We start from the raw sequence: 24,571 nt of genomic DNA, 5'->3' as shown, positions 1-24,571 counted from the left end.
CACCAAATGTAAGCTGGGGATAGCTGGGGAGTGGGCTGAGTGGCTCTGGAGCCCATGAAGGGGTTAGTGGTTTCCCACAGAAGATCCACAGAGAGGATAATCTGGACACAAATAATTGAGGAAGAACCTGTTCCCTAAAACTGGGCTTCCCATCTTCCTTGGAAGTCCCCGTGCTATTCAGGAGGGTGGAGATCGAAGTGTGATCTTCAGAGAAGGGACAAGAGAAGCCATTTGCCGACCTGGGGCAGGTGGACAGGCCTCTTCTCATGCCCACTTTCTGGCCTTCACTTCCTGGTAAGGCACCACTGCAGCGCCACGTGCCCACGGCGCCCCCGGGACCTTGCCCGTGCGCCAGGCTCACTGAAACTTTCGGCACCATGCTTCCATACTGACTCAGGGCAAAATGCAGCAGGGCCAGGCCCAAGCAGCCAACGAGGCCTGCTCCACTCCCCTGCAGCTTCTTCAATGAGAAAAGGCGAGGGTTTGCCCCAGTTGGCAGCCCACAGAGGTGGGCAGCTGCCTGCATGGCAGGGGCTCAGTGCCCACTCTGGCCCCAAAGAAGTCTCCCTGCCCAGGACAAAGTTGCGTGGGGCCTCCCAACCTTCCCAGGGCTGTCTTTGCATGCTCTTCTGTGGACGTGACCCAGCCCCAGCCAAACCCACTGCAGGCTGTCCTGGGACAGCCCCTGCCCTTTCCCTCCTCCAGGCCCTTGTGCTACCCATGCCCTCTTCCTGGCATGCCCTCTCGCAAAGCACCACCTGTCGAAATCCTGGCCATCCTCCACGTCCATCTCCAATGCCACCTCCTCTGTGAGCTCTGGGCAGCCGACAAACCAGGGCTTTCTTCTTTTTCTGGTTTTTAGAGACAGGGTCTCACTCTGTCGCCTAAGCTGGAGTGCAGTGGCGCTATCATAGCTGACTGCAGCCCAAACTCCTGGGCTCAAGAGATCCTCATACTGCAGCCTCCAAAGTAGCTGAGACTACAGGCCTGTCACCAGTGGCCTCCTCCCCTGCACAGCGCCTGGTGCTCCTCGCACAGATGCCGGATACTTTGCCAGGCACGGGCTTGTCCTCTGCAGCAGACGAACGCGATGGAGCCCTGTGTACAGAGGAAGCTTTGGTGTGGGCCGTCGGGGTTGAAGTTCAGACTTCAACTTGGGCAAATTGCTTTATGTCTCTGCACTTCAGTTTTCCCACCTGTAAAATGGGCATGAGAAGAATGGTACCCACCTACGATACAGACTTCTGCTGGGGATTAAGCAGGAAGTCGGGGCAGGCAGAGTAGGGTAGGGACAAGGGTGAGGTGAGCTAGGGGCCTCTGGGGCAAGATCGGGGAGCTTCCCTGGGTGTGAGAGCAAGTGCCTTCTGAAGCGGTCCTGCCAGTGCCTTGTGGGATGCCCCTGAGCACAACACACTCCCTGCAGGGGTCCCAGCACTGCTGGGGCAGCAGGCAGGAGCAGGACCACCGAAGGTCACGGGATCCCTGTGGTTCTGATGCTGGTTGCCCATCTGCCATCCTCACTATACGTGTGTGTGACCAGGCAAGTCCCAGAGCCTCTCTGGGCTTCCATGTCTATCTTCAAAATGGGAAGAATTGGCCGGTCTCTGTGGCTCAGCCCATAATCCCAGCACTTTGGGAGGCCGAGGCGAGTGGATTGCCTGAGCCTGAGGGTTCGAGACCCGCCCGGGCAACTTGGCGAGATCTCATCTCTACAATAAATCAAAAATTAGCTGGGCATGGTAGCGCGCGCTGTAGTTCCTGCTACTTGGAAGGCTGAGGCAGAAGAATCGTGGAAGTCCAGCAGGTTGATGCTGGGGTGGTCGTGAATGTGCTACTGCACTCCAGCCTGGGCAATGGAATAAGACTCCAACTCAAAAAAAAAAAAAAGAAGGGAAGAATCTGTTAGAAAGAGAGAGCAAAGCAAGTGGCTGGATTTGAGCCAGAGAATGACAAGCAATTCTGTGTGTTGAGAAATCCCTCTAGTTCCGGGGGTGGGGTGAATTGTGGGGAAATCAAGACAGGGTGGTGCCCGAGGGGCACGAGGCCAGGTGAGTCACGGGGCAGGTTAGTCATAGACATAACAGAGATAAGATCTAATGAACTTGGCAATGGGTTAGGTGGAGGGGCCAAGGCAGTGGGGGCGGGGTGAGAAGGGGATTAATGAGTGGGGGAGGGAAGGAAATGTCCCGGAGCCTGGGAGAACAGTGGTGTCGTCACAGGAGAGCTGGGTTGGGCATGTTGAGTTTGAGGGACCGTGGGAATCAAGGTTGGAATCCTGGAAACAAAAGGTGTGGTTCTAGTTAAAGGTAATTGATGTATTCTGGCCTGTCACCTTTAACACAGGTTTCTCATTTGTACATCCTGAGGTCTTAGGGTGGTTGTTAAAAGTTAGTGTCATGGGTACTGCAGCTGCCTTTTCCTAAAGATAACGTAAGGGGTTGTGGTTTTCTTCTTTACAAGTAAGGATGGTGTTTCCCAAAATATATTCTACAATTGGATTTTCTAGGAAAAGAATATTTTGTTACCAAATAAGTTTGAGAGGCAATCAATTAAACACAAGTCAATATATTGCTTTAGTGTGGTTCTTATCAGGGCCTTTAATGTATTACTGTGTTTTGTGTACTCTGAGGAGGAATATGGCCTGCAATACTCCTCAAGCTTATTTTCCTGCAGATCTAGTTATCTATTCACGTGTCGAGGTGCTCAGTCCTGAAATAAGCTATCTGGACCTGAGGTGGGGGCGGGGGAGACCTCCAGGTCTTTGATATCATGGAGCAGAGTTTCACAGACTTTAATGTGTCAATGTGGAGCCCAGGACCCTGGGTTGCTGGCAGTTTCCAGGTGATCCTGATGATGTTGGCACATGGATCATACTTTGGCAAGGGCAGTCTTAGAAGACAGCCTTCCTCAATTGGCTAATCGCCTTCTGGGACGCCTTGAGGACTCAGGCCAGTCTCACAGTTACCACCAGGTGTCCGTGGCCTCCAGTCCCTCTTATTCCACCCCCATGGCCTTCATCACTGTTGCTCACAGGCTGCGATTGTCCCTGGTGGAGTGTGGAGTGACCAGGGTGCAGTGGACATCCAGAAAGCCTCTCTGCAGAGGGGAGAAGTCTGGGCAGCCAACAAACCAGGGCTTTCTTTTCTTTTCTTTTTCTTTTTCTTTTTTCAGCGACAGGGTCTCACTCGGTTGCCTAAGCTGGAGTACAGTGGTGCTATCGTAGCTTACTGCAGCCCCAAACTCCTGGGCTCAAGGGATCCTCATGCCTCAGCCTCCAAAGTAGCTGACTACAGGTCTGTCACCATGCCTGGCTAATTATTTTTTTTATTTTTGTAGAGACAAGCATCTTGCTATGTTTCCCAGGCTGGTCTTGAACTCCTAGCCTCAAGCAATCCTCCTGCTTTGGCCTCCCTAAAGCACTGAGGTTACAGGCATGAGCCAGCCTAAACCGAATCTGTGTGAGCAGCTCCTGAAGAGATGCATTGACCATCCACCTACCTTGAAGTGGAGCCAAGGACGTGGGCAGATGGTGACGTGGCACAGGGTGGCATCAGAGCCCAAGGCTGGAAATGGCGTGCTGGGTCTGCCTGGGGGAAGGGGCATGTGTGTAGGTGTACACGGAATACTTCCTTCAAAACTGCAAGCATCATCTTAATTAGATTGAACAATCCTCCAGTCCCTGATTGGGGATGGAATGTGTGGCCCAGGCTCTGCCTCCTCTTGCCATAGGGAAGGGGAAAAATGAAAATAAACATTGGTGTGACTGTGACTGAGAAGCAGATGGAGTAATCTGCGTCTCCAGCAGTGGGTACGTGTGGCACTATCCTGAGACACGAGTGGGCTAGACCGGAGGATCCTGGAGGTGGGTGGGAGTTGCCCACCAGTGATCCCCACCTCATCCCCTTCCATCCAGCCCTGGCTTCGGACCTCCTAACGTTTTAAGACTGCAGGTTGGGGTCACATGGCTCTAGGTTTGGGTCCCACCTCTGCTTACTGGCTCTGTGACCTTGGACAAGTTCCTTAATCTCTCTGAATCTCAGTTTCATCTTCAGTAAAATGGGGGATACTGATGGCAGATTCCTGTATGCATGGGATGGTTTGAGGGTGAGATGAGAGAGTGCCTACAAAGGATGGGAACATAGGAGGTGTTCAGTAAATGGCAGCTTTTTTGGGGGGAGGGAGCCTTATTTGAGTCTAATGAGTAAGAACCAGTGTCCTCAACTCAGGCAGTTTTTCAGTGTTTGTGCTTTCTGATACACCATCCACTTAGAACAGAGCTTGTCTGGGCTTCTCAAAGCACCCTGAGGGGAAACGCAGGGCAGTTTCCAAAGGCTGAGATGTGTCCGGGGCTGAGCAGCCAGTGGTCATTGGGATGATACCAAATTATAGGTTGACATCCTGGAGTCTTGAGTGCAGGGAAAGTGAGTCCTTAATGAACAGCCCCTTTAGGACAAGACTCCCTTAGACCCAGCATGCTGAGACATGAGAAGGGGAGCGTCCCACCTTTGGACATGAAGTGGCCTCTGTCAGCCCCGGGCCATCATGCTGTCTGACCTTGCCAAGCAGAAGGGACCGAGTCTTGGCCACAGGAAGAAAGGACAAACCTTCAGCTGTGCTTTCCTCCCCTCATCTCCCTGGGGGTTGCCTCCTGGCTTTGCTGACCCACCATCCACGTGGGAGAGAGTCTGGTGACCAGACACAGGCACGCAGAGGTGGCCTGGACGAGAACTTTCATATAGATGACAGGATAGAAACTGTCCGTGATCATGAGCACTGTGTGGACCTTTCATCCATCGTTGAATCCTCCCCACAGTTCTGCACTAGGGAGCAGTTTGTGGATGAGAATCTGAGGTCCCAGGAGAGCGAAGTGACTTCATGGTTGTCACACATACAGCTGGGGATTGAACTGGAGAGTCATCTCTCCAAACTTGAGAGGCAGACTCCAGAGCTCCAGCGCTGTTCACCATGCCACCACAGGCATCCCCTTTTCCAGAGCCCAGGCCCAGCAGCTGGGCCCCCATTCCTCCCACCCAGCCCAGCCTCAGCCCTCTGCAATCTCTGCTCCCACACCCACACATACACCCTTGGCCTTCCCTGACACTTTGACATCATTCAGTTTGTCCTTAGTGCTGTTTTGGACAACAGTACTTCATGATCTAAAATGGTTGCTCTCACCCTCGCATCAGTGTTCCAGGAAGAAGGATGAAGGTTAAAAAAAAAAGCCTTCCTCGGCTGTCACTCTTTTATGGAGACATCCTGAAAGGGTCTCCCAGCAACTTCCACTTACTTCCATCACATTGTAAATGGAAGATGAACCCCGGGTACTTTTTAATGTCCCTTCAAACACTTGCTTCTCTTGGCAACGTTGAGTACCTTGTTATTTTCACACCTGGTGAAAGGCCGTAGCAGCTGGCTTCTGGGCATACCTCTCTTCTCCTGAAAACATGTGTCTCTGTGAGTGGCTCATGGGACAGGGAGGCCCCCGTGGAACTGGATACCACCACTCCAAGAGGGGAAGGTCCTATGTGAGTTCAGTGCTATGAGAATGCTCCTCAAGTTGTCCCAATGTACTCTGGGGAGAGAGGTAACTTTTTATTTCACACTCACAGGCAAAAGGTGCACTGGCTGTGTAGTAGTGATGGGAGGAGTGAACACTCAGTTGTAGTAACATGAGGTGGGATTGCCATTTGCTCAATCAACACCCCTTCCCCCAACAAAAGGACCCTCATCCCTAAAGGCGGTAGTATGGTCAGCTCGAAGACGGTTTCTCCCAACCTCCCTGCTAGCTATGTGGCCAAATTTTGACCCATGAGATGTAAGTGGAAGGTTCTGGAAGACACTGTCAGGATGTCTCCATAAAAGAGTGACAGCTGACGAAGGCCTTTTTTTTGACCTTACATCCTTCTCCTTCCTGGAACACCAATGTGATGGTGGGCGTATCAGCAGCCATTTTAGATCCTGACATGACCGAGGATGAAAATAATATAACAAGAATGGAAGAACAGAATGACAGGAGGAACCACAGTCCCTGAGGACCATGGAACCACAGTGACAACCCGCGCTCCTTATTTCTGGGTCTTGTTTATGTTGATAGCAATAACCCATTACATATTTCTGCTATTTTGAGTTTTCTAACACTGGAAGTAATCTAAACATCCCCCACACGTGAGAGTGGTGAAGTGATTATGGCATATCCATCCAACGGAGTTTTATGCAGTTGTGAAAAAGAGTAAGGAGGATGTCTGTGGATTTACATGGGGTGACTTCCAGTACATACTGTTAAGGTAGAGTGCTACCTTTTATGCAGGAAAGGAGGGGAAATAAGAAAATATTCATATATTTTCTTATTTGTAAGAAAACAAAATACTAGAAGGATACAACAGATACTGATCAGATTATTTAGTTACAGGGGTGGGTGACAATGAGACTAAAAGCAGACAAGGAAGTCCTAGTGATGTCCTGCCTTTTGGAAATGTGCTAAAATTTCATGTGCTCCAAAGAAGGAAGGACCAAAGGCAGGGAGGGAGGAAGGGAAGAGGGAGGGAGGGAAGGAAGGAGGGAAGAAGAATAGTAGAAAAGGAAGGAAAGAAAGGAAGGGAACAAGGAAGGGAGGGAGGAAATAAGAAAAGAAGAATAGAAGAAAAGGAAGGAAGGAAGAATGGAATGAAGGAAGGAAGGAGGGAGAGAAGAAAGGGAAAGGAAGGGGGGGGAGAGGAAGGAATGAAGACAGAGTTGAGAGAAAAAAAGTCTTAAAATTAAATCCAAGAAGAAACAAATAAAGCGACTTGTATTTCAAATGAAACACACAACCACATTGAAAGGAAGGGGGAGGGGGAAGAGCTAACCCCAGTGACTATAACGCAGCATTTGGACTATCGACAAAAGTACTCTAATGCGTCTGAAATGCTGAATAGCAGGGTTTTTTTGTTGTTGTTTTGTTTTGTTTTTTGGCATGAATAGATGATCAGTTCTGAAAATACTGTGCATTCTGGAAGTGAGCAAATAAGTAAGTCTGCTGTGCATAGGGGGAGGTAGGTTTCTCACCGAGGAGAAGGGAGTTACAAATCTGGACGGCAGAAGCGTCTCGTGAGCTTGGCCTTGGTGAACTGGAATTGGAGGTCCCAGTGGTTTGTAGCTTATACATATGCTTACATACATACAGTGTGCAATACATAGAATCGTGTATACATAGATTTGTATGTGTGTATACACTTATCTGTATATGTATAATTGTTTATGTCTATGTGCTTGAATATGTTTATATCTGTCTGTCAGGAAGGAAAGGTGATAAGATGTTTACATTTAGGTGAAGGGTTTACGGGAATTCTTTGTACAATTCTTAAGACTTTTCTGTAAATCTGAAATTATGTCAAAATACAAAAAGCTGAAAGAAAGAAGCCAAAGTGGTGGCTCATTAGAGTTGATGCTGAGACTTGAACCAGACCTTCTTCCTAGTCACTGATCTCCTTCTGGTCCCATAATCTCCTCCTAACTCAGAGTGGAGCTACTGAGGAGCCCTGGGCTCAGGTCTACACTGAGGAGCCCTGGGCTCAGGTCTACACTACCCCAGTCACTGTTCTCTTTCTGGTCTCATAGACTCCTCCCAGCTCAGTGTGGAGTTACTGAGGAAACTCCGGCTCAAGCCTACATCTAGGAGCTCCAGACTCAGGTTTACACTGAAGAGTTTCAGGCTCAGGTCTACACGGAGGAGCTTCAAGGTTCAGGTCTACTTCAGTCACTGTTCTCTTTCTGGCCTCATAGACTCCTCCTGCTCAGTGTGGAGCTACTGAGGTGCTGCAGGCTCAGATCCAGGCTGGGCACGTGTCCTAAACACCTTCTCATTCATCTACAGGCAGGGGCCCAGAATTGGGTGCAGGGAGAAGGAATGGAGGAGGTGCCCTCTGTGGGAGGATTTTTCAGATGCTGCTGGAGCACGAGGCAAGGGGTTTCTCTCTGGGCCCTGGTGTGTGAACAGAGGTAAATTGACCTGGCCTGGCCTTCGAGGGCATCTCTGTACTCTTATCTTCCTCACTCACCCCTGCTCCTGCTATCTCCACAAATGTGCACAGAGAGAGACTTTTTTGGTGCAATGTATCCCTCCCCCCCATTTATTCTTTCCTCATATCTTGGGCAAGGATGTTCTGTCCTGTGCTCAAAAATGTTGCTTTCCAAGCATTTCAACACCATGGCCAAAGAAAATAAGAAACAAGCTTCCCCCCTCTTCTGAGACCCTCCCCTTGGCTTGTGTGTTCAGAGTGCCCACTATTGACGCATATGTGATTAAGAGTCGGCAATGGGGTTAGGCAGAACTGGGTTCAAAACTTCATCTGCCTTCCTGGGCCTCAGTTCCCACCCGCTCCGCAGCACTGACCCCACAGAGTGGCTCTGAGGATGAGACATGAGTGGTGGGAGTGGTAGTGGCAAGTGGAGCAATATCCTGCATGAGCACAAGGACAAGCCATCTAGCCAGTCATGTTGCTTTCCTGAACCTAAAGTCTTCTTCCCTTGAATTGCTTTGACCCATTAAGCGCACTGGATAGATTGGGAGGCCCTCTTGAGGAAGACATGAATTTAAACTGCTTGAAAATAGCCTTCCCCAGTCTCCCCACACAGCATGTAACTCAGGGCTCCTGGCCCTGCCTGGGGTGAGCCACAGAGCCTCCGTCTTTCCTAGACACAGAAGTGCATCATGGCGCTGCCATTTTCCAGAAGGGATTTTCTTCTACTGCCTCTCCTTGATTGGTGTTGGGCAGAGGCAATTTGCTGGTGTGGAGGGAGGGCAGCTGTCTTTGGAGGGAGAAACAACTCTAGGCTTTTATAAGCTCCGGGGAGGTCTCCCTTCAAATATTGCCATCGGGAATCCTATGACTGTAATAATGAGGATATGGGTACAACTCCTAAGAGTTTCCCAAATAAGAAAGCTCCAGAACAGAATTATTCGCAGGTACAAGAGTTTCTTATTCTTTTTTATAAGGTAAAATTATGTGTAAGTGTTTTCAACTGGACCGCCTATGCCAAAACAATGCACCAAAAATTCACTTTCCATGACTTGTGTAGCTATTAGAGTTGATCTCTTTCTCTCAATTTCTTCCTCTCATTGTGTTTTTGTCTGCTTGGGGTGTGTGTGGTGTGTGTGTGTGTGTGTGTGTGTGTGTGTGTGTGTGTGTGTGTGTGTGTATGCATGCATACCTGCACACCTGAGACTTTAAGTAGTGTGTTTGTATGTTGGCCAGTGTAGTGCATACAGTAGCTTGTTTGAGGTATAATTCACATATCAGATAATCCACCTATTTAAGGTGTACACTTCTGTGGCATTTAGCATATTCACAGAGCTATGCAACCATAGAACAATCAATTTTAGAATGTTTTCGTCACTCCAAAAAGAAATCAGGTACCCAATGCCAATCATTCCCCATTTCTTCCTGGTTCTTGTAACTAGGCAACCATTAATCTACTTTCTGTTTCTATGGATTTGCCTATTCTGGAAATTTCACATAAATGGAATCATATAATATGTGATCTCTTGCAACTGGCTTCTTTTACTTAGCACGTTTCCAGGGCCCATTTATTTTGACAGATATTAGTACTTATTCCTTTTTTATGGTTGAATTATATTCCACTGTATGTCTATACCACATATTGTCTGCCCATTTATCAGGTGATGAACATTTGAGTTGTTTACACTTTTTGACTATGAATAATTATGCTATCCATATTTATGTATGAACTTTCATATGGATATGTGATTTCATTTTATATGAGTTTATACCTAGGAGAGGAATTTCTAGGTCCTACAGAAACTATGTTTAACTTATTGACTAACAATCAAACTGTTTTTCAAAGGGGTTGCATCATTTTGCATTCCCACCACCATTGTATGAGTTCCTTCTGCTCTGGCTCTTCCCTGGTACTTCCTGGACATTGCTATGACTCATAAACAGACCCTTCAATGCAGGAGACTTCAGGACCCTGCCAATTCTGATGCAGTGATACAGTGCGGTTGCAGATGTTGAAAATTTCAGATGTCCCACCTATGCATTGGTGTGTATTATGGCACATTCTTAGGGTTGGGGATACTGATGTCTATTCAGAGATGTCCCTTAACTTGTCATTTATAAACACACATTGCACCTTGATGGGGCATTGCTAGAGCAAAGAGAAATACAGCTTTTCTGTAACTGTCATGCCAGTGAGGACTGAAGCAGGAGTGGCTTGTGACCCAGAAGAAGCTTAGCAGTTGCACAAAAACCTCCGAGTCGAAGATCTCACAGGCTGCAAGAAGAGAATATTCCATGGTGGTTTTTCCACAGGCAAACTTGTGGCCCATCTTTTGCTCCAATCACAAATGTCCTCTCTGGGGACCAGGAAGATTAGGTTTGATGCAGGAGACTTGGGTGGATGTCTCCCCTGCTCCCTTTAGGGCAGATGTCCTGATTATCCCTTTGCAGGATGATCATTCACAGCTCTACAGGATGGAAAGGACCTCTTTCTTTCTGGGAAGTCAAGGCAGCTTCCTGAGAAGACTCTAGCTTTCAGATCAGTCTGCCCTGGTGCCTGGTACCTACCATTCCCCAGTTGCAGCTCACTGGGCCACCTAGAGGGACTCTGCCCATCCACCAGAATCAGGTTTCCTTCTGTCAGCCCCGCTGTCCCCTTCCCTCCCCCACCCTCTCTGCCCAGCCCGCCTTTGCTCCCAGTGTCATGGTTCCACATTTCTGGATAATTCTATTTCTGGCAGTATCCTCCTCTGCATGCTGTAGAGCAAGTGGTGAGTTGGTGGTCTTTCCCAAGTACTATTTCCCTCTGGGTCGTGCCATCCTGTTCTTTTGCTGTATTCCAGGATGGAAAAGGTCAGGGGCTCTGCCAGGAAAACAGACCCTGGAGTGGAGATCTCTTGGCCTGACCGTTATGTGGACAAAAAAGGAGCATCTTAGAAAGGTCAGTGAGAGCAAATGACAGGTCACCCCAGCCAGGCCTCACTGGCTGACCTCGCAAATGGTCCTGACTGTGCCTTAGGATTTGGGTGGGTACTCAGGTGTGACAGGGAAAAGATATGGGACAACTGAAAACAAAGTGGTTGCTCCCTCAAGTCATATTCTCATGCTGACCTCATATATGAAAACACCATGACAAGTCCCTGTCAAGTAACAGATCTGAACAAAGGGCAACCCTTGTTATCTTTTATAATGACTACATTTTATCATTGTATTTAAGCAGTTATATTTTGTAATGATTAAAGTCTTTTTACAAAGTTATTTTTTTAAATGATAATCGTTAATAATTCTTGTTTTAAGAAATACTTGCAAGTACTTTTCCTAAAGACCTAAAACACATTTTTTAGGGAATGTCTAACTTTATTACTGAATTCCAAAGAAGCAAAGCATTCAGGGACTGTTTATTGAGTGTTTATTAATACTAGGTCCTGGGATGCATCCAGCATTAGGATCATCCCTCAGTGCCAAGATGTATTCTCTAGTCAGATTCAAGTGTGCATAGGAAAGGCAAATGGAGGGATAATGAAGAGAAGGAGATGTGCCAAGCTCTGAAGTTCTGCTGGTTTTGGGCACAGCTTGGGCCCTCAGGAGTCTCCCACACCGGTGCCATCCTTCTATCCTTTGCCACCACCCATGCCATCGGGGTCCAGGTTTGCTCATCCCATGTGCCCAAGCTTCTTGAATCAGTACACCATGAACTTCAGAGTACCCAGCACATCCCAGCAGGTATCAGGGCCATGGGGTAAATATGGACCCTAATGATTCATTTTATTTGAAGATCTTTATAGGAAAACCTACCTTTATGACAAGACACATAAGAAAATATTATGGAGTAAGATGCAAAGTCTTAGATATTTAAGATGAAAAATGAGACAAGAAGGAATGTTCACTCCCGTGAAGTGCCGCTTTGACTCCGATCTCAGATACTTTGGGCCATAAGTTCACCCACCTCATTTCCTAGGGATCCTCAGGTGGGAAGCTTGAGAAGTTGTGGCCTGTCCCAGGCTCATTCCAACATGTGATCAGATGGAGACTGCAGGGCTTGGCAGGCTTGGGAAGGACCGAGAGGTGGTCTGCCCTTGGGTTCTGCCTGTGCACAGTTCCAGCCCAGCAAGACTGGCCTTTGGGCTCTCCTCACTTGCCTTGAATCTCTTCACAGCCATTCTTCCCTTACCTCCCCTTACACACCACATCTGCTGCCTCCAGTGGTTTGTTTGCCTGATATACTGTCCTCCACCTTCTGATGATAGCAGCACTCTTACTTTCTCCAGGAACAGACTCTTCTTGTGTCTCCCTCTGGCCACTGTGATTGGCCCAGCAATGGGCACACGACCCACACTGAGCCAAACGAGTCTTCCTTGGGATTTTACAAATGAACTGAGGCAAGAGAACCCATTTCTTTCCCTTTGGATGCCAGCTCTCAGGTCATGGCCACAGGGTTAATGACGACTGTGTGTCTGCCACCTGGAGGGGTCTGAGAGAAGATCAGCACTGAGGCAGAAGCTGAAATGAAAAAAAAAAAAAATCCAGATGTTCTCAAATCCCCGGATTGCTTTCTGCTTTACATTCAATGCCCCATAAGGTCTTTGTGAGGATTAAATGAGTTAAAACACATGCTTAGCACATAATATGTGCTTAATAAATGTTAGATGCTATTATTACCCATTCCATCCTTGTCTTGCTCAGTTACATGAACCAATGACCTCCCCCATTTTTTTTTTTTTTTAGAAAAGACAGTTTGAACTGAGTTTCTGTTCTTTGTACCCAGGTGCTCAGTCTCTCAGGATTCCAGGAGTGTTTTCTTAGAAAGGAAAGTCAAAGCTAAATTAAGCACACAGAGGTATCTGTGACTATAGCAGCCAGCCTCCCTGGTGGCCCCAGTGATCCTTGTCTCTTGGCATTAGTGCCCTTATCTAGCCCCCTCCCATATTTAATAGGGCTAACTTGTATAACCACAATAGGACATTGCCAAAATGATAGTATGCAACCTCCAATGCTAGGTCTTAAAAGACACTATGGCTTCTATCTTGCCCTCTCTGGGATCCCTCACTCAGGGGGCAGCCAGCTGCCATGCTGTGAGGATACTCAAGCAGCTCTATAGAGAGGTCTGTGTGGTGATAACTGAGACCTCCTGCCCATGACTGTGTGAGTGAGCCATCTTGGAAGTGGATGCTCTAGTCCTAGACTACAACCCTATCTGACATCATGATTGCCACCTCAGGAGAAACTCTAAGCCAGAACCACACAGCTAAGCTGTTCTTGAATTTCTGATGCAAAGAAGCTATGAGATAATAGATGTTTGTTTTTATGCTACTGGGCTTTAGGATAATCTGTTATGCGGCAATAGATAACTAGTACAATGTCAAAGCAGGTCAGTGCTTTGCATAGCATCATCACCTGAGGATGATTTTTTGGTAAGGAATTTTTTGTTAAACAGTCTCAGCTATCATTGAGCTTACTTACTTGGTGTCAGGTGCTATACTAAGGGCTTTGCATACTTTCTTGCCTTGGTGAAAGTCTCCATAGCAGTCCTGTACAGTGGGTAGTGTGGCTATGTTCATGGTGGCAGAGTGGTTGTGAAATGAAGGCCCGAGGCTAGACTGTCTGGGTTAAATCATGTCTCCCCGCAAGAGTTGGGTTTGGTGGCTTTGGGTGAGTTGGGTTTGGTGGCTTTGGGTGAGTTGGGTTTGGTGGCTTTGGGTGAGTTATATCTCCCTGAGCCTTAGTTTTCTCATCTGCAAAATGGAGAGAACAGTAGCACTTACATTATAGCTTTGGTGGCTTTGGGTGAGTTATATCTCTCTGAGCCTTAGTTTTCTCATCTGCAAAATGGAGAGAACAGTAGCACTTACATTATAGGAGCTTATGAAGATTGAATAAATTGATCTATGTGTTTAGCACTAAAATATTCTCAATATATGCTAGATATCCATCATCTACAGAAGAAAACACTGAGGCTCAGAACAGTTAAACTAATTTGCTCAAGGTGCCTTTGCTTAAGGCATCTCAGTCTCCTGGGGGCAGCACTGCCCACTAGAAACGCAACACATACCATAGATGCCATTTAAACATTTCTAATAACTACACTTAAAAAGAATAAAGAAACAGTTGAAATTAATTTTTTTTTTGAGTTAGAGTCTCACTCCTCTGCCTAGGCTAGGCTGGAGTGCAGTGGCACACTCACGGCCACCCTAGCGTCGACCTGATGGGCTACAGCGATCCTTCTGCCTCAGCCTTCCAAGTAGCTGGAACTACAGGTGTGCACTATCATGCCCAGCTAATTTTTGATTTTTTGTAGAGATGAGGTCTCTCCAAGTTGCCCAGGCTGGTCTCGATGAAATTAATTTTATAATATAGACAGTTCCCAACTTTTTCAACTTTACAATGGTGAAAACCCATTGCAATTTGATCTTTGCCTGGGCTAGCAATATGCAGTATGTGTGGTCATCAATACTTTATTATCACGCATGTTTTGTGTCAGATGGCTTTGCCCAGTTGTAGGTGAAGGTACGTGTTCAAGCACGCTGAAAATGGGCTAGGCCAAGCTGTGCTGTCCAGTAGGTTAGGGGGATTAAACACATTTTTGACTTACGATATTTTCAACTTATGATGAGTTTATTGAGATGTAAATTACAAGTTGGGGAGCACCTGCATATCTTATCTAACCCAATATATTCAAAATATTATCATGTCAATATGTAAAAACATTAAATTACTCAGTGTTTTACATTCTTTTTCATTTTAATACATGTGATCTTTGAATTGAATGTATTTGGGTGGCACATCTCAGTTAGGGCCAACCCCATTTGAAGTGCTTAGGAGCCATGTGTGGTCAGTGGCCACCGATTGGATGGCACAGGTCTAGAGCCTGCCTCTCATCCACCATGCTGCCGGCCTTCTTGGGGTCCCCAGACACACGAAGGCATAACCCTTCTTTCACCCCAAACCAGGGTGGGTCCCTCTTCATTATGCTTATAGCACCTTGTCCCCATCCTTCATGTCCCAGCAAATGCAACACATTGTTACTGCTATTATTATTAAGCCATTTGTCTCCAGTAGACTCAAAGCTCCAGGAGAATAGAGACATTGTTCACATGATGTCTTCTTGAGTGATACTGTTGAGTGAATAAATGAATGAATAAAAAGAAGTGAATGAAGTCAGGCTCAGTGGCTCAGCCTGTAATCCCGTGCCTTTGGGAGGCTGAGGTGAGTGGATTGCCTGAGCCCGTGGGTTTGAGACCTGCCTGGGCAGCGAGACCTCATCTCTACAATAAATCAAAAATAAGCCGGGCGTGGTAGCACATGCCTGTAATTCCGGCTACTCGGAAGGCTGAGGTGGCAGGATCGCCGGAGCCCAGCAGGTTGAGGCTGCGGTGGCCGGGAGCGGCCACTGCACTCCAGACAGGGTGACAGAGTGAGACTCCAACTCAAAAAAAAAAAAAAAAAAGAAGTGAATGGGACAGTTCTTGCCCTCAAGGGCTCCTACCTATTTTGCGCCCATGTAGAAAGGCCTGCTTTCCCTTTTTCCCTCCCTTCCTTTTCCTCTCCCTCCTTCCTTCCCTCTCTCTCATCCTCCTTTTTCCTCTCTCTTCATGAGATATACCCAAGTTTAGTGGGGAACAGCTGTGATCCTTGATGCAGTAAGAAATAAATTGCTATTAATAAAGTCCTAGATGTGTCTAATTATGCATCTTCTCTGTCACTATGCTGTGAAGTATCTGGAAGGACATGTGGGAAGAGGCTGTGGCCACGAGGAACCACATGTTACTCCCAGCCAACCACGAACATGTTCAAAGGTGGAGAAAGAGGCAAGACGCATCTCCGGTCTTGACACAATCAGTCTCGGGTTAGTCTGGGCTCCTTCCTCCTTGGCGCCCCATTCCTTCCTATCCTAGCCTCTCCTTTGTCTCCCCCACAGTATCCCAGCCCATCTTGCATTACCCATGGAGGTCCAAGTCGCAGAGGTTGTCCTGGCTCCATCCTGGTGAGGCCTTAGGGGTCTGTAGACCAGTGTGCCTCGCCCTTTAACCTGCACATGCATTGTCCAGACCCTCCTAGGAAAATGCAGGTTCTGATTCAGTAGATCTGGGAGGGTCCTGGGCATCTGCATTTCTCACCACCTCCCGGATTGATACCGATGCTGCTGGCCCAGGGATCACACGTTGAAGAGCAAAGGTCTAGAGGTAGGACAAGCCTATTCTTTGCTAACGTGGATGACCTCTCACAGGAAAACTTTGATGTATGAATACACCAAGAGCCCCCTTCCACCAGGACTGAAGATGAGAAGGAACTCAAGGAGGGGACAGAGATCCTTGTCCTGTCCCATAGGTACTTTAAACATAAATGAGAGGACACAGATTGAAGGCTGTCCCTATGACACAGCCCCTTGGATGCCCTTGCCTTCTGTCTTCCACAGTGGGAGTGGGTGGATACCATGTGCTGGGGTGGCACATGCTCTTGCCCCATCCAAGACAATGTCAAGCCCACGAGCATCAGGCAGGCCAGGTAGAGGGGTGGCATGGGAACAAAAAAAGTCTTAGCTGCTGAGCACTCTGCTGCATATCCAGAGCAGGTATACTGATTGTTGACTCCAGTGCCGGTAAGCACATGCCCGTGCCTTCTGGAGTCAGAAAGGCCTGGGTCAGAGGGCTGACTCTACCCTAAACTGGCCAGGCAGAGCAAGTGGCTGAACTTGGATTTACCTGTCTATACAATGGGGGCAATTATGCCTTTGGCCTAGGGTGGCTGTTATAATTAATGAATATAATATTTTCAATTTTTTAGGTCATTATTTTGCACAAGACAAATCATCATGCATGGCACATTGTTCTCAGCATGAAGTAACTTAGCTTTCTCAGCAGCCTATGAGGGAAGTAATATTATTCTTTCTGTTCAGGAGGGAGCAAAGTCCTGAGAGGTGTAGATAATACCCCAAGTTTCCTCCTCATTATTCATGCTTATAGTGTGCACATGGAGCGATGGAGCTGGGACTTGAAACAAGGCAATCTGATTCCAGAGCCTGGGCTCTGGACAGCCACATTGAGGGGCATGGCTGGCACATACAGGTGCCTCATGAGTATCTGTGGTGTCCAGTGACTGAACCATTTCAGCTTTGCTGTGAGATCCAGAGAGGTTGCTATTATCTGTCTCTTATTTCTCTCTCTCTGTTGTTCCCCACATGCATTTCAGTTATGTAAAAACAAACAAAAAAGTCTTTGAAGAGCTAACACACATGGTTCAAAGGAGCAAAGGAAGATACACTGGAAAACATTCCTCTATCCTGTGACCCCTAGCCGCCCAGGTCCCTTCCCTGAGGTAACCACTCTTACCAGTTTCTCGTGCAAATGTGTGTTCCCCCTTTGAATTCAGATGGCAGTATACCATATGGAATGTCCAGCCCTATGGAAATTGTTCCATGCTTCCAGAAGTTTCCTAACACCCCCATCTCCCTCCAGTCACCCCAAGCCTTAGTTTCCTTATCTGTGAAGGGGAAATGATATGCCATCCCTGAGGGGCCTGCAAATATTACATAAAATACCTGGAAAGTGCTTAGCATGGGCCCATCACCTCAGGTACATACTTGAACTCCATTTTTTTTAACAAGGCAAGGAATTGAGAGCTAAGATGGCCTCTACTCTGCCCAGGACTCCGGGGCCAACACCATCTCATGGAGGTGACAAGGCTTCCTGTTGGTGTTTGTCCACAGATAATGAGCCATTCACTCCAAAGACAGGAAGGGAGGAAGGAAGGAGCAAACAAAAATATGGACAAAGAAAACTTCAAAGCTACTCTAAGAAACAGAAACAGAGGCCCCCAAATGCTATGCAATCCTGGCTGATTCCCCCCCTCCACAGACCTCACCAGCACCGAGGTTGACACCATCTGGCTTTAGACATTCTTTCTCAACACCCCAGCGTCAAGCAAAGTGGGGTGAGGGAGAGAAAGGAGAGAGGAATAAAGGGGGTTGGTTCTCACAGAGCCTTCAGATTCCATGCCACTGTGATAAATAATATACAAAGCCCAGAACACAAAGCTCTGTTTAGGACGGGCCTCCCAAGGTGTGAGAAAGGTAGCCAAGCACTTCTGCTCAATTTCTGGAGCTAGGACTCAGGGGCATTGCGGGAGCCTTGGTGGCCCGGCTTGTCTGCTACTAACCTGTGAGCCTCACCCACTGTGGGCCTCAGGCTTGGCTAGAATGTCATAGATCATCCAGGTAGAGGTGTCTGTCTCTTGCTACTTTGAATCCATTTCTCTCTTCCTAGCCATCAAAGTCTTACTTGAAAAAAAATTCAAATAATCGCAACATTATTTTAATCTATACACATTATGATCATCATTTAAAAGATTTTTTCCTATCACCCCTAGAAACTCCTGCGATCTATTAATTATCAGGAAGAAAAAGTGGAAAGGGAAAAGGAAAGTGGGAGAGAGAGAGAGAGAGAGAGAGAGAGAGAGAGAGAGCGAGCGCGCGCGCAGGCCTGCAAGAGGCAGGGAAGCTCTGCTTTGTCAAGGAGAAGAAAATAAAGAGAAATCAGCCCAGCTTCAAAGGGCGCATTTCCATAATTGCCCTGTAACTTTGGCAAAATAAATCTGAGCGGCTGAGAAAAGCACAATCTCTCAGATGAGTGCACTCCAAAGGCCCCGGAGGGCTGCAGGCCCACTTGTTAGCGGCCTAGTGCAGTGAGAGAATGCAGGGCTCACCACCCGGCACAAAAGCCATGAAATCACAGCCTGCCCGGCCTGGCCGGCCCCAGAGTCCAAACTGACTCTGTCTTTGTCTCCTTCCTGCTCCTTGACATGGGGTGCGTGCACACACGCACACACACATACACACATACACACACACACGTAAAATAAGAAAGTAAATAGACACGTTTGTGTGCACCGAGGGGCTGGCAGCAACGGAGTAGTGCCCAAAGCTCTCATCTGTGAGAAGCTTCGCATCACCTACTCCTGGCATTGAGATCCAAGGGAGAAAGGCCCCAGTTTTTCAGACACACGTCCTCGTCGGGGTGACTCCCTCCCTTTTGCTCGGAATGTTCCACCCTCGGCAGCTCTGGCCCTGGACACCAGGCTGAGGTGAAACCTACTCTTTTTCCCTCGTATAGTTTCCTGTTTGCTCTCTCTTGCCCCAACTTCCCCCTTCTAGGGCCAAAAGTTTTTAAAGAACAAAAACACTCCATTTAGCACCTTGCTTTAGTGTTTCTTCAACAAAGCGTGGTTTCTGGGAGAAGACACTGGCTGTGGTTTCTTCCTCAGACATGTCTTCTGTCTCAACTCCATGGTTTCTCAACCTCAGCAGGTGACATTTTAGACTGGATAACTGTGGTGGAGGATTGTTCTGTGCCTTGTAGAACCTTCTGCAGCATCCCTCACCTCTACGCAGAGATGCCAGTAGCACCTTTACCCTTACTGTGACAATCAAAAATGTCTCCAGACACTGTCAAATGTCCCTGGGGCAGGGGCTGAGCATGCAGACAAAATTGGCTGGTTGAGGACGACTGCTCTACTGTTTTTCTTTCTTTCCTTTCTTTCTCTCTTTCTCTCTCTCTTTTTTTGAGTTGAGTGGTGTCACTCTGTCACCCAGGCTGGAGTACAGTGGCATGATCATAGCTCACCAGAGCCTCGACCTCCTGGGCTCAGGTGATCCTTCTGCTTCAGTCTCCCAAGTGGCTGGGGCTACAGGCATTCACCACCACACCCAGTTAATTTTTTGTTTTTGTAGAGATGAGCTCTTGCTATGTTGCCTGGCTGGTCTCGAATTCCTGGCTCAGACAATCCTCCTGCCTTGGCCTCCCAATAGGCTGGGATTACAGGCCTGAGCAACCACACCAGGTTTGCTCTACTTGAAGACTTCTTCCAGCCATGCCCCTACCTCAGGAAGAGATGCCTTTATGGTGGTTTTCCATTCAGGCAATGGGGCCTGCCTTTGGAAAGGCTGGGGTCTATTCAGAAGGGAGTCACATTAAAGCTAGGTTGGTCACACAAGAGATGGGCATTTGTAATGTGTCAAGGTAGCTATCTGGGTCAGATGACAGCAGCCAGTTGGCCAGGAGGCAGTGTCCAGGGATACTATGGCCTCCTTCAACCCCTTAATTATCTTTGGACCCACAGTTCTTTCCTTTATGCCTAATCCTAGACAACATTGGATTTGTAAGCTTGGATAATTCTACTTAATCCCACCCCCTCCATTTCACAAATGTCAAAAGAGGGCCTGGAGAAGTGTGAGACTTGCCCCCACTCCAGCTGGTGTTAGCCAGCCACAGACACAACTGCTACATACCTGCAATACTCCATGGGGGTGGAGGGTATATGCAACCAGAAACTTTAGGATGAAGAGGACATTTCTAGAAGGATACAAATAACAAGGCCCAAATCAAGACCCCAGCAGAAACTCCTAATAAGACAAAAACAGAAGATGTCTGCTATTCAATTTCTACCCAAGCATTCAATCCCTCCAGCTGACCTTCCAAAACTCAGGCAGGCCCAAGACAGTGGAGCCCCTGGGCCCGGCTGCCCACCAGGTGCCCAGAGAACTCCAGCCCAGTAGGTGGGGCCCTGCCCTTTCCTCAGGCCTCACCTGGGACTGGCACACTAGCCCTCTGTTCCTTCCATGTTGCTTTCTGGCTAGACTCCACTCCCTCCTCCCTGCATTCCCCCGAAGAGAAATTCAATTGGAAACCATTAATGTGTGGGTCCCAGAGGTGGACAATCACTTAGGGAGATAATTTTATTCTCCTCCAGCTCCCTGGCCCCGGGATCCTCCCCCTCTCCAGCTCCATGCAGATAATGAGAGAAGCAGTGCCACACTTTCCTTCCCCTGACCTAATTGATTATCCCCACACACCTTGGAGTGCTTTGCATAACCAGCCCCGACAGCAGGAACCCCTTCCAGGCGGAGTGATTGACATATTTTATTTCTAATTGAAGCTTAATCAGGACCAGGGATGAGACTCCCCTACTCTCCCTCCCTCCTTCCCTCCCTCCCTCCTCGTTTCCCTTTCAGATTTTAGGGAGTGACAATAAGGGGTGGAGGCAGTTTCTGGGATCCCTGGGAGGGAAGTGATCAGGGAGGGGGTCCTGGGAGGAGAAATGAGAACTTGCTTCCTGGTGAAATGAAGGAGGTGCCAAGGGGGACTGTGCTCTCTTCACCTCTTAGCTGGAAGGCTGAGATTCTTTTTTGTTTGGGTTAGATGATGGTCACTGTGGGGGTCAACCTGGGGCCAGTTCAAAGGCCCAAGTGTTCTAAGGAATAAGAGAAAATCTAAACACACGGCAGCCCCTGCCAGGTCTATGCCAACTCCCCTCTGGTACCTAAACAGACTGCTCTTTCCGCAGGGGCAGAATAGGTCTCATCCCAGGACCGTGGTCCCTGGAATGTAGGGCTGGGACGCTGACAGAGCGCCAAGGTCTCCACTGGAGAAAACCCAGGGACCTGCGCGCAGGCTCTCCAAGCGGTCTGGCTCTGTGCAGGTCTGTTTCCTGCTCCTCCGGAGAGGCCGCAGGCCTCCTACTGTCACGTTGGCGGTGTCAGCCTCCGCGCCTTTGCTGCCCCTTTCTCCCTGGGCTGAGCTATGGGTGGCAGAGGATGGCGAGAGGCCTGATCTAGGGCTAATGGGAGGGGGCGGGGGAGCCTGAGATTCTGGATATAACTTTAAGCGTAGGGTTGTCTGTGCCCGGCTAACTCGTGTTAGCCCTGGACAGGTTTTGTCTGGTCCTCACCACTACCCTGCTGGGGCCCATTACTCCATTTTGCAGATGAGGAGGTAAGGGCACGGAGGAGTTAATTGTGTGCCCAGGGCTTCACAGGAGGCCAGTGGGAGCCGGGTCTTTGCCACGCGAGCTGGGGAGGCTGCCCTGGCAGAGATATTCACCCTGCTCGCCAGCCTCGGCCCTGGTTCTGGGTTCTGGTCTCAGGTTCAAGACCCAGGCGGCTGGAGTCCTCCCGCCGTGGGGTTGAGCCGGCTCCGCGTCTGAGGACGCGCTGTAAGCAAGGCTGGAGGGAAACCGCATCTGAGCTCACGACCCGGGCAGAGGCCCGAACCCCAGAAATCCCGTTAACAAGAAGGGAGCCCAGGATCCGTCTCTCCGGTCCCGGCTGCGGAGCGTCTGTGCCGCGTGTCCATCTCCCCTTGACTAGCCTGCGCGTCCGCAGGGTGACACAAAGGCCCCCGCACCTCCCCCACGCGCGCCCCCCGGGGCGCCGCCGCACCCTGACCACCCAGCCTCGAGGAGGAAATCCCAGCGGAGCGGCGCCCGTAGCTATGCCCGCGTAGACCAGTCCTTGCCGGACTCCCCGCCGCTCCCGACGCGTCTCGAAGGTGCCCAAGCGCCGCATCTTCTTCCGTGGCCTCCCCCGGAACCCGCGAGACCGTCACACGCTGCACTCTGAGGGTCAGGCGCCCGGCATCTGGCCACCCGTACATTTACTAACTTGGGGAGAGGCGCAAAAACCATGTTCCCCTCCCCTTCGTACCCCGAGGTGTCACTCTCCGAAGCATGCCCTGCCTTCTTCAAGTCAAAGTGGGCAAGATTGGCTGGTGGACTGGAAGAAGAGGGCGGAGGGGGCGCGGCGCCCGGCCTGGCTGGAGAGGCCACCGAGGCGAGGCGCCGAGCGTCCCTTTCCTCCTGCAGAGGGAGCTCCAGCCCCAAGTTTCCCGGCGCCCGCCCCCGACCCGCCCACTCCAGGCCCGCCTGGAGCCGGAATCCTGGCTTGAAATGTGCGACGGGCCGGCCCCCCACCTCCGCGCCGGGACCTCGGCGGGCTGCCTCTTCCGGGGCGCTTGGGAAAGCCCACTAGGGTGCCAAGACGCACAGGTGCTGCCAGGACCCGAGATCCCCTACTCTCAACTCGGGCTGCACAGTCACACAGTCATGTAGAGTGAAAGACACCCCGGCTCCCCTCTTATCCACACCCCCCCACCGTCACCCAACACCCTGGCGTCTGTTAAGAGGGAAGGGGGGGTGGTCCAGCGTAGTTGGCCGGAGACTTGCAGCCGGGCTTGCACAGCCCCTCCTATGTGAGACTGAGAAAGTCTCATTTGTGCCTGTCGAAGAATGGGGCGAAGGGAGTGAGGGGAACCTCCAAACCGCCCCCCCCCCCACGTCCAGACCCTTCTCTAAGTCTTTGATGTGTCGCCGGAGAGGGCTCCAGGACTCCCGGATGCTCGCGTGGGTCGGCGGCTAGGACCCAGATCCCCGCCCCGGGTAGGGGGCCTGCGGGGCCTCCCACCTGTCTCCTCCAGCCTGTCCTCCGCCGCCCGGGTTCTGCTCTGGCCGCCTCCGGTACCGCGGGCGCCCCGGCCCCGCCACTCCTGCGCCTCAACCACTACGGGGTCGTCGTCTCACTATGCGGTCCGACTCGCCTCTCGGCTTTTCCCGCTGATTCAGGAGATTCTTCAAACAATCAGGGGAGAACACACATACACCCCCACACACAAACACACACACAAAACCACCAAACAGATCCGTCGGGGCCGGGGCCAGACAGGCGGGTTATATAGTCAAAGTGGCAACAGCTCATTTATTTAGCCAAAAATAGATACTTTCTTGTACAATTTGGTTCACACATATGTACATTTCTCTGTATATACAAAAAAAGCCAGACACACTTATTCTCACTGAAACTCCACCCCCAAAATCAACCGAACACACAGACCTCACAGACGCAGCTAACGCGCGGTGGCACAGAAGCGACTTGGGGAGGGCTGAGGACTGGTTTTATTTCTTTTTCTCTTTTGTTGTTTAGTTTTGTTTTAGGTATTTATACACGGACATGCTTACAAGTCGTAACTATACAGAGTGATTTTTTTTGTACAATTATTACAACGGTTAAAAAATTGTTTTAAGAACTAGGATGAGGAGAGAGCCGATAGGACCAGAGCGGCGTCCAGGTGGTTCTGGGGCCTGGAAGAGAGAGACAGTGGCGGCAAAGGAGGTGAGATTCGGGGTGCGAAGGCTGCCTGGGGCGGGGAGACCCTCCCTGCGGGGGGGGGACCCGGGGCAGGGAAGTGTCGCCGTGCAAAATTAGGGCCCACTGACGCGTGTGTTGGGGTCTGAGCGAGCTGGGCCCGAGGCTTCAGGACCCGGGGCCTGGGCTGGAACGAGGTGGGCGTCCCAGCGCTGCGGCCTGCTTCCGGGCCTGTGGGCCCACCGGCTCGGGCTCCCCTAGCCTGGGACGCCTGGCTGGCCTGGCAAGCCGCCTCTGGGCCCACAGGGGCGACGGAGGGGTGAGCGTCGTTCCCTTTTTAAAAACGCGTCCCAGCCGCGTTTCCCCTGGGGCAGAGGGCCGAGCAGGGGGCTCCGCGTTCTTTCCTTCCCCGCCTGTCAGTCCCCCACGCCCCCAACCTCTGGGTCTCTTACCGCCTGGGAACGGGCTGGAAAGCTGTCTTGAGTAACTTTTTCTCCACTTCCAAGGCACTACAGCGATCTAAGGAAGTGAGGAAGACAAGGAGGCCTTTAGAGCGCTCGTTCCGGCGCCCAGGCCGCGGGAGCAGGAGCCGAGAGGCGAACGTCCCGCGCCCCAGGCCCTGCCCTTTCCCGCCGGCCCGGACGCGACCCCCAGAGTCCGCCCCGCT

General features: G+C 49.9%; 1 protein-coding gene across 1 annotated transcript in view; it reads right to left on the bottom strand.

The window, feature by feature from the left end:
- Window positions 1–23,492: 23,492 nt before the first annotated feature.
- The window catches only part of IRX3 (iroquois homeobox 3), a gene marked incomplete at its 5' end in the record, with an annotated part of 2,543 nt that continues 1,464 nt past the window's right edge, over window positions 23,493–24,571 (bottom strand). The window contains 2 exons of the mRNA XM_008051180.1: window positions 23,493–23,900; window positions 24,357–24,523. Coding sequence (XP_008049371.1) covers window positions 23,846–23,900; window positions 24,357–24,523 — 222 coding nt within the window. The remainder of the gene's footprint in view (window positions 23,901–24,356; window positions 24,524–24,571) is intronic.

Source organism: Carlito syrichta, unplaced genomic scaffold (genome assembly GCF_000164805.1).
Source record: "Carlito syrichta isolate Samal-C Ts95f unplaced genomic scaffold, Tarsius_syrichta-2.0.1 Scaffold169048, whole genome shotgun sequence".
Lineage (NCBI taxonomy): Eukaryota > Metazoa > Chordata > Mammalia > Primates > Tarsiidae > Carlito > Carlito syrichta.
This window is presented reverse-complemented; position numbering and strand designations above follow the sequence as displayed.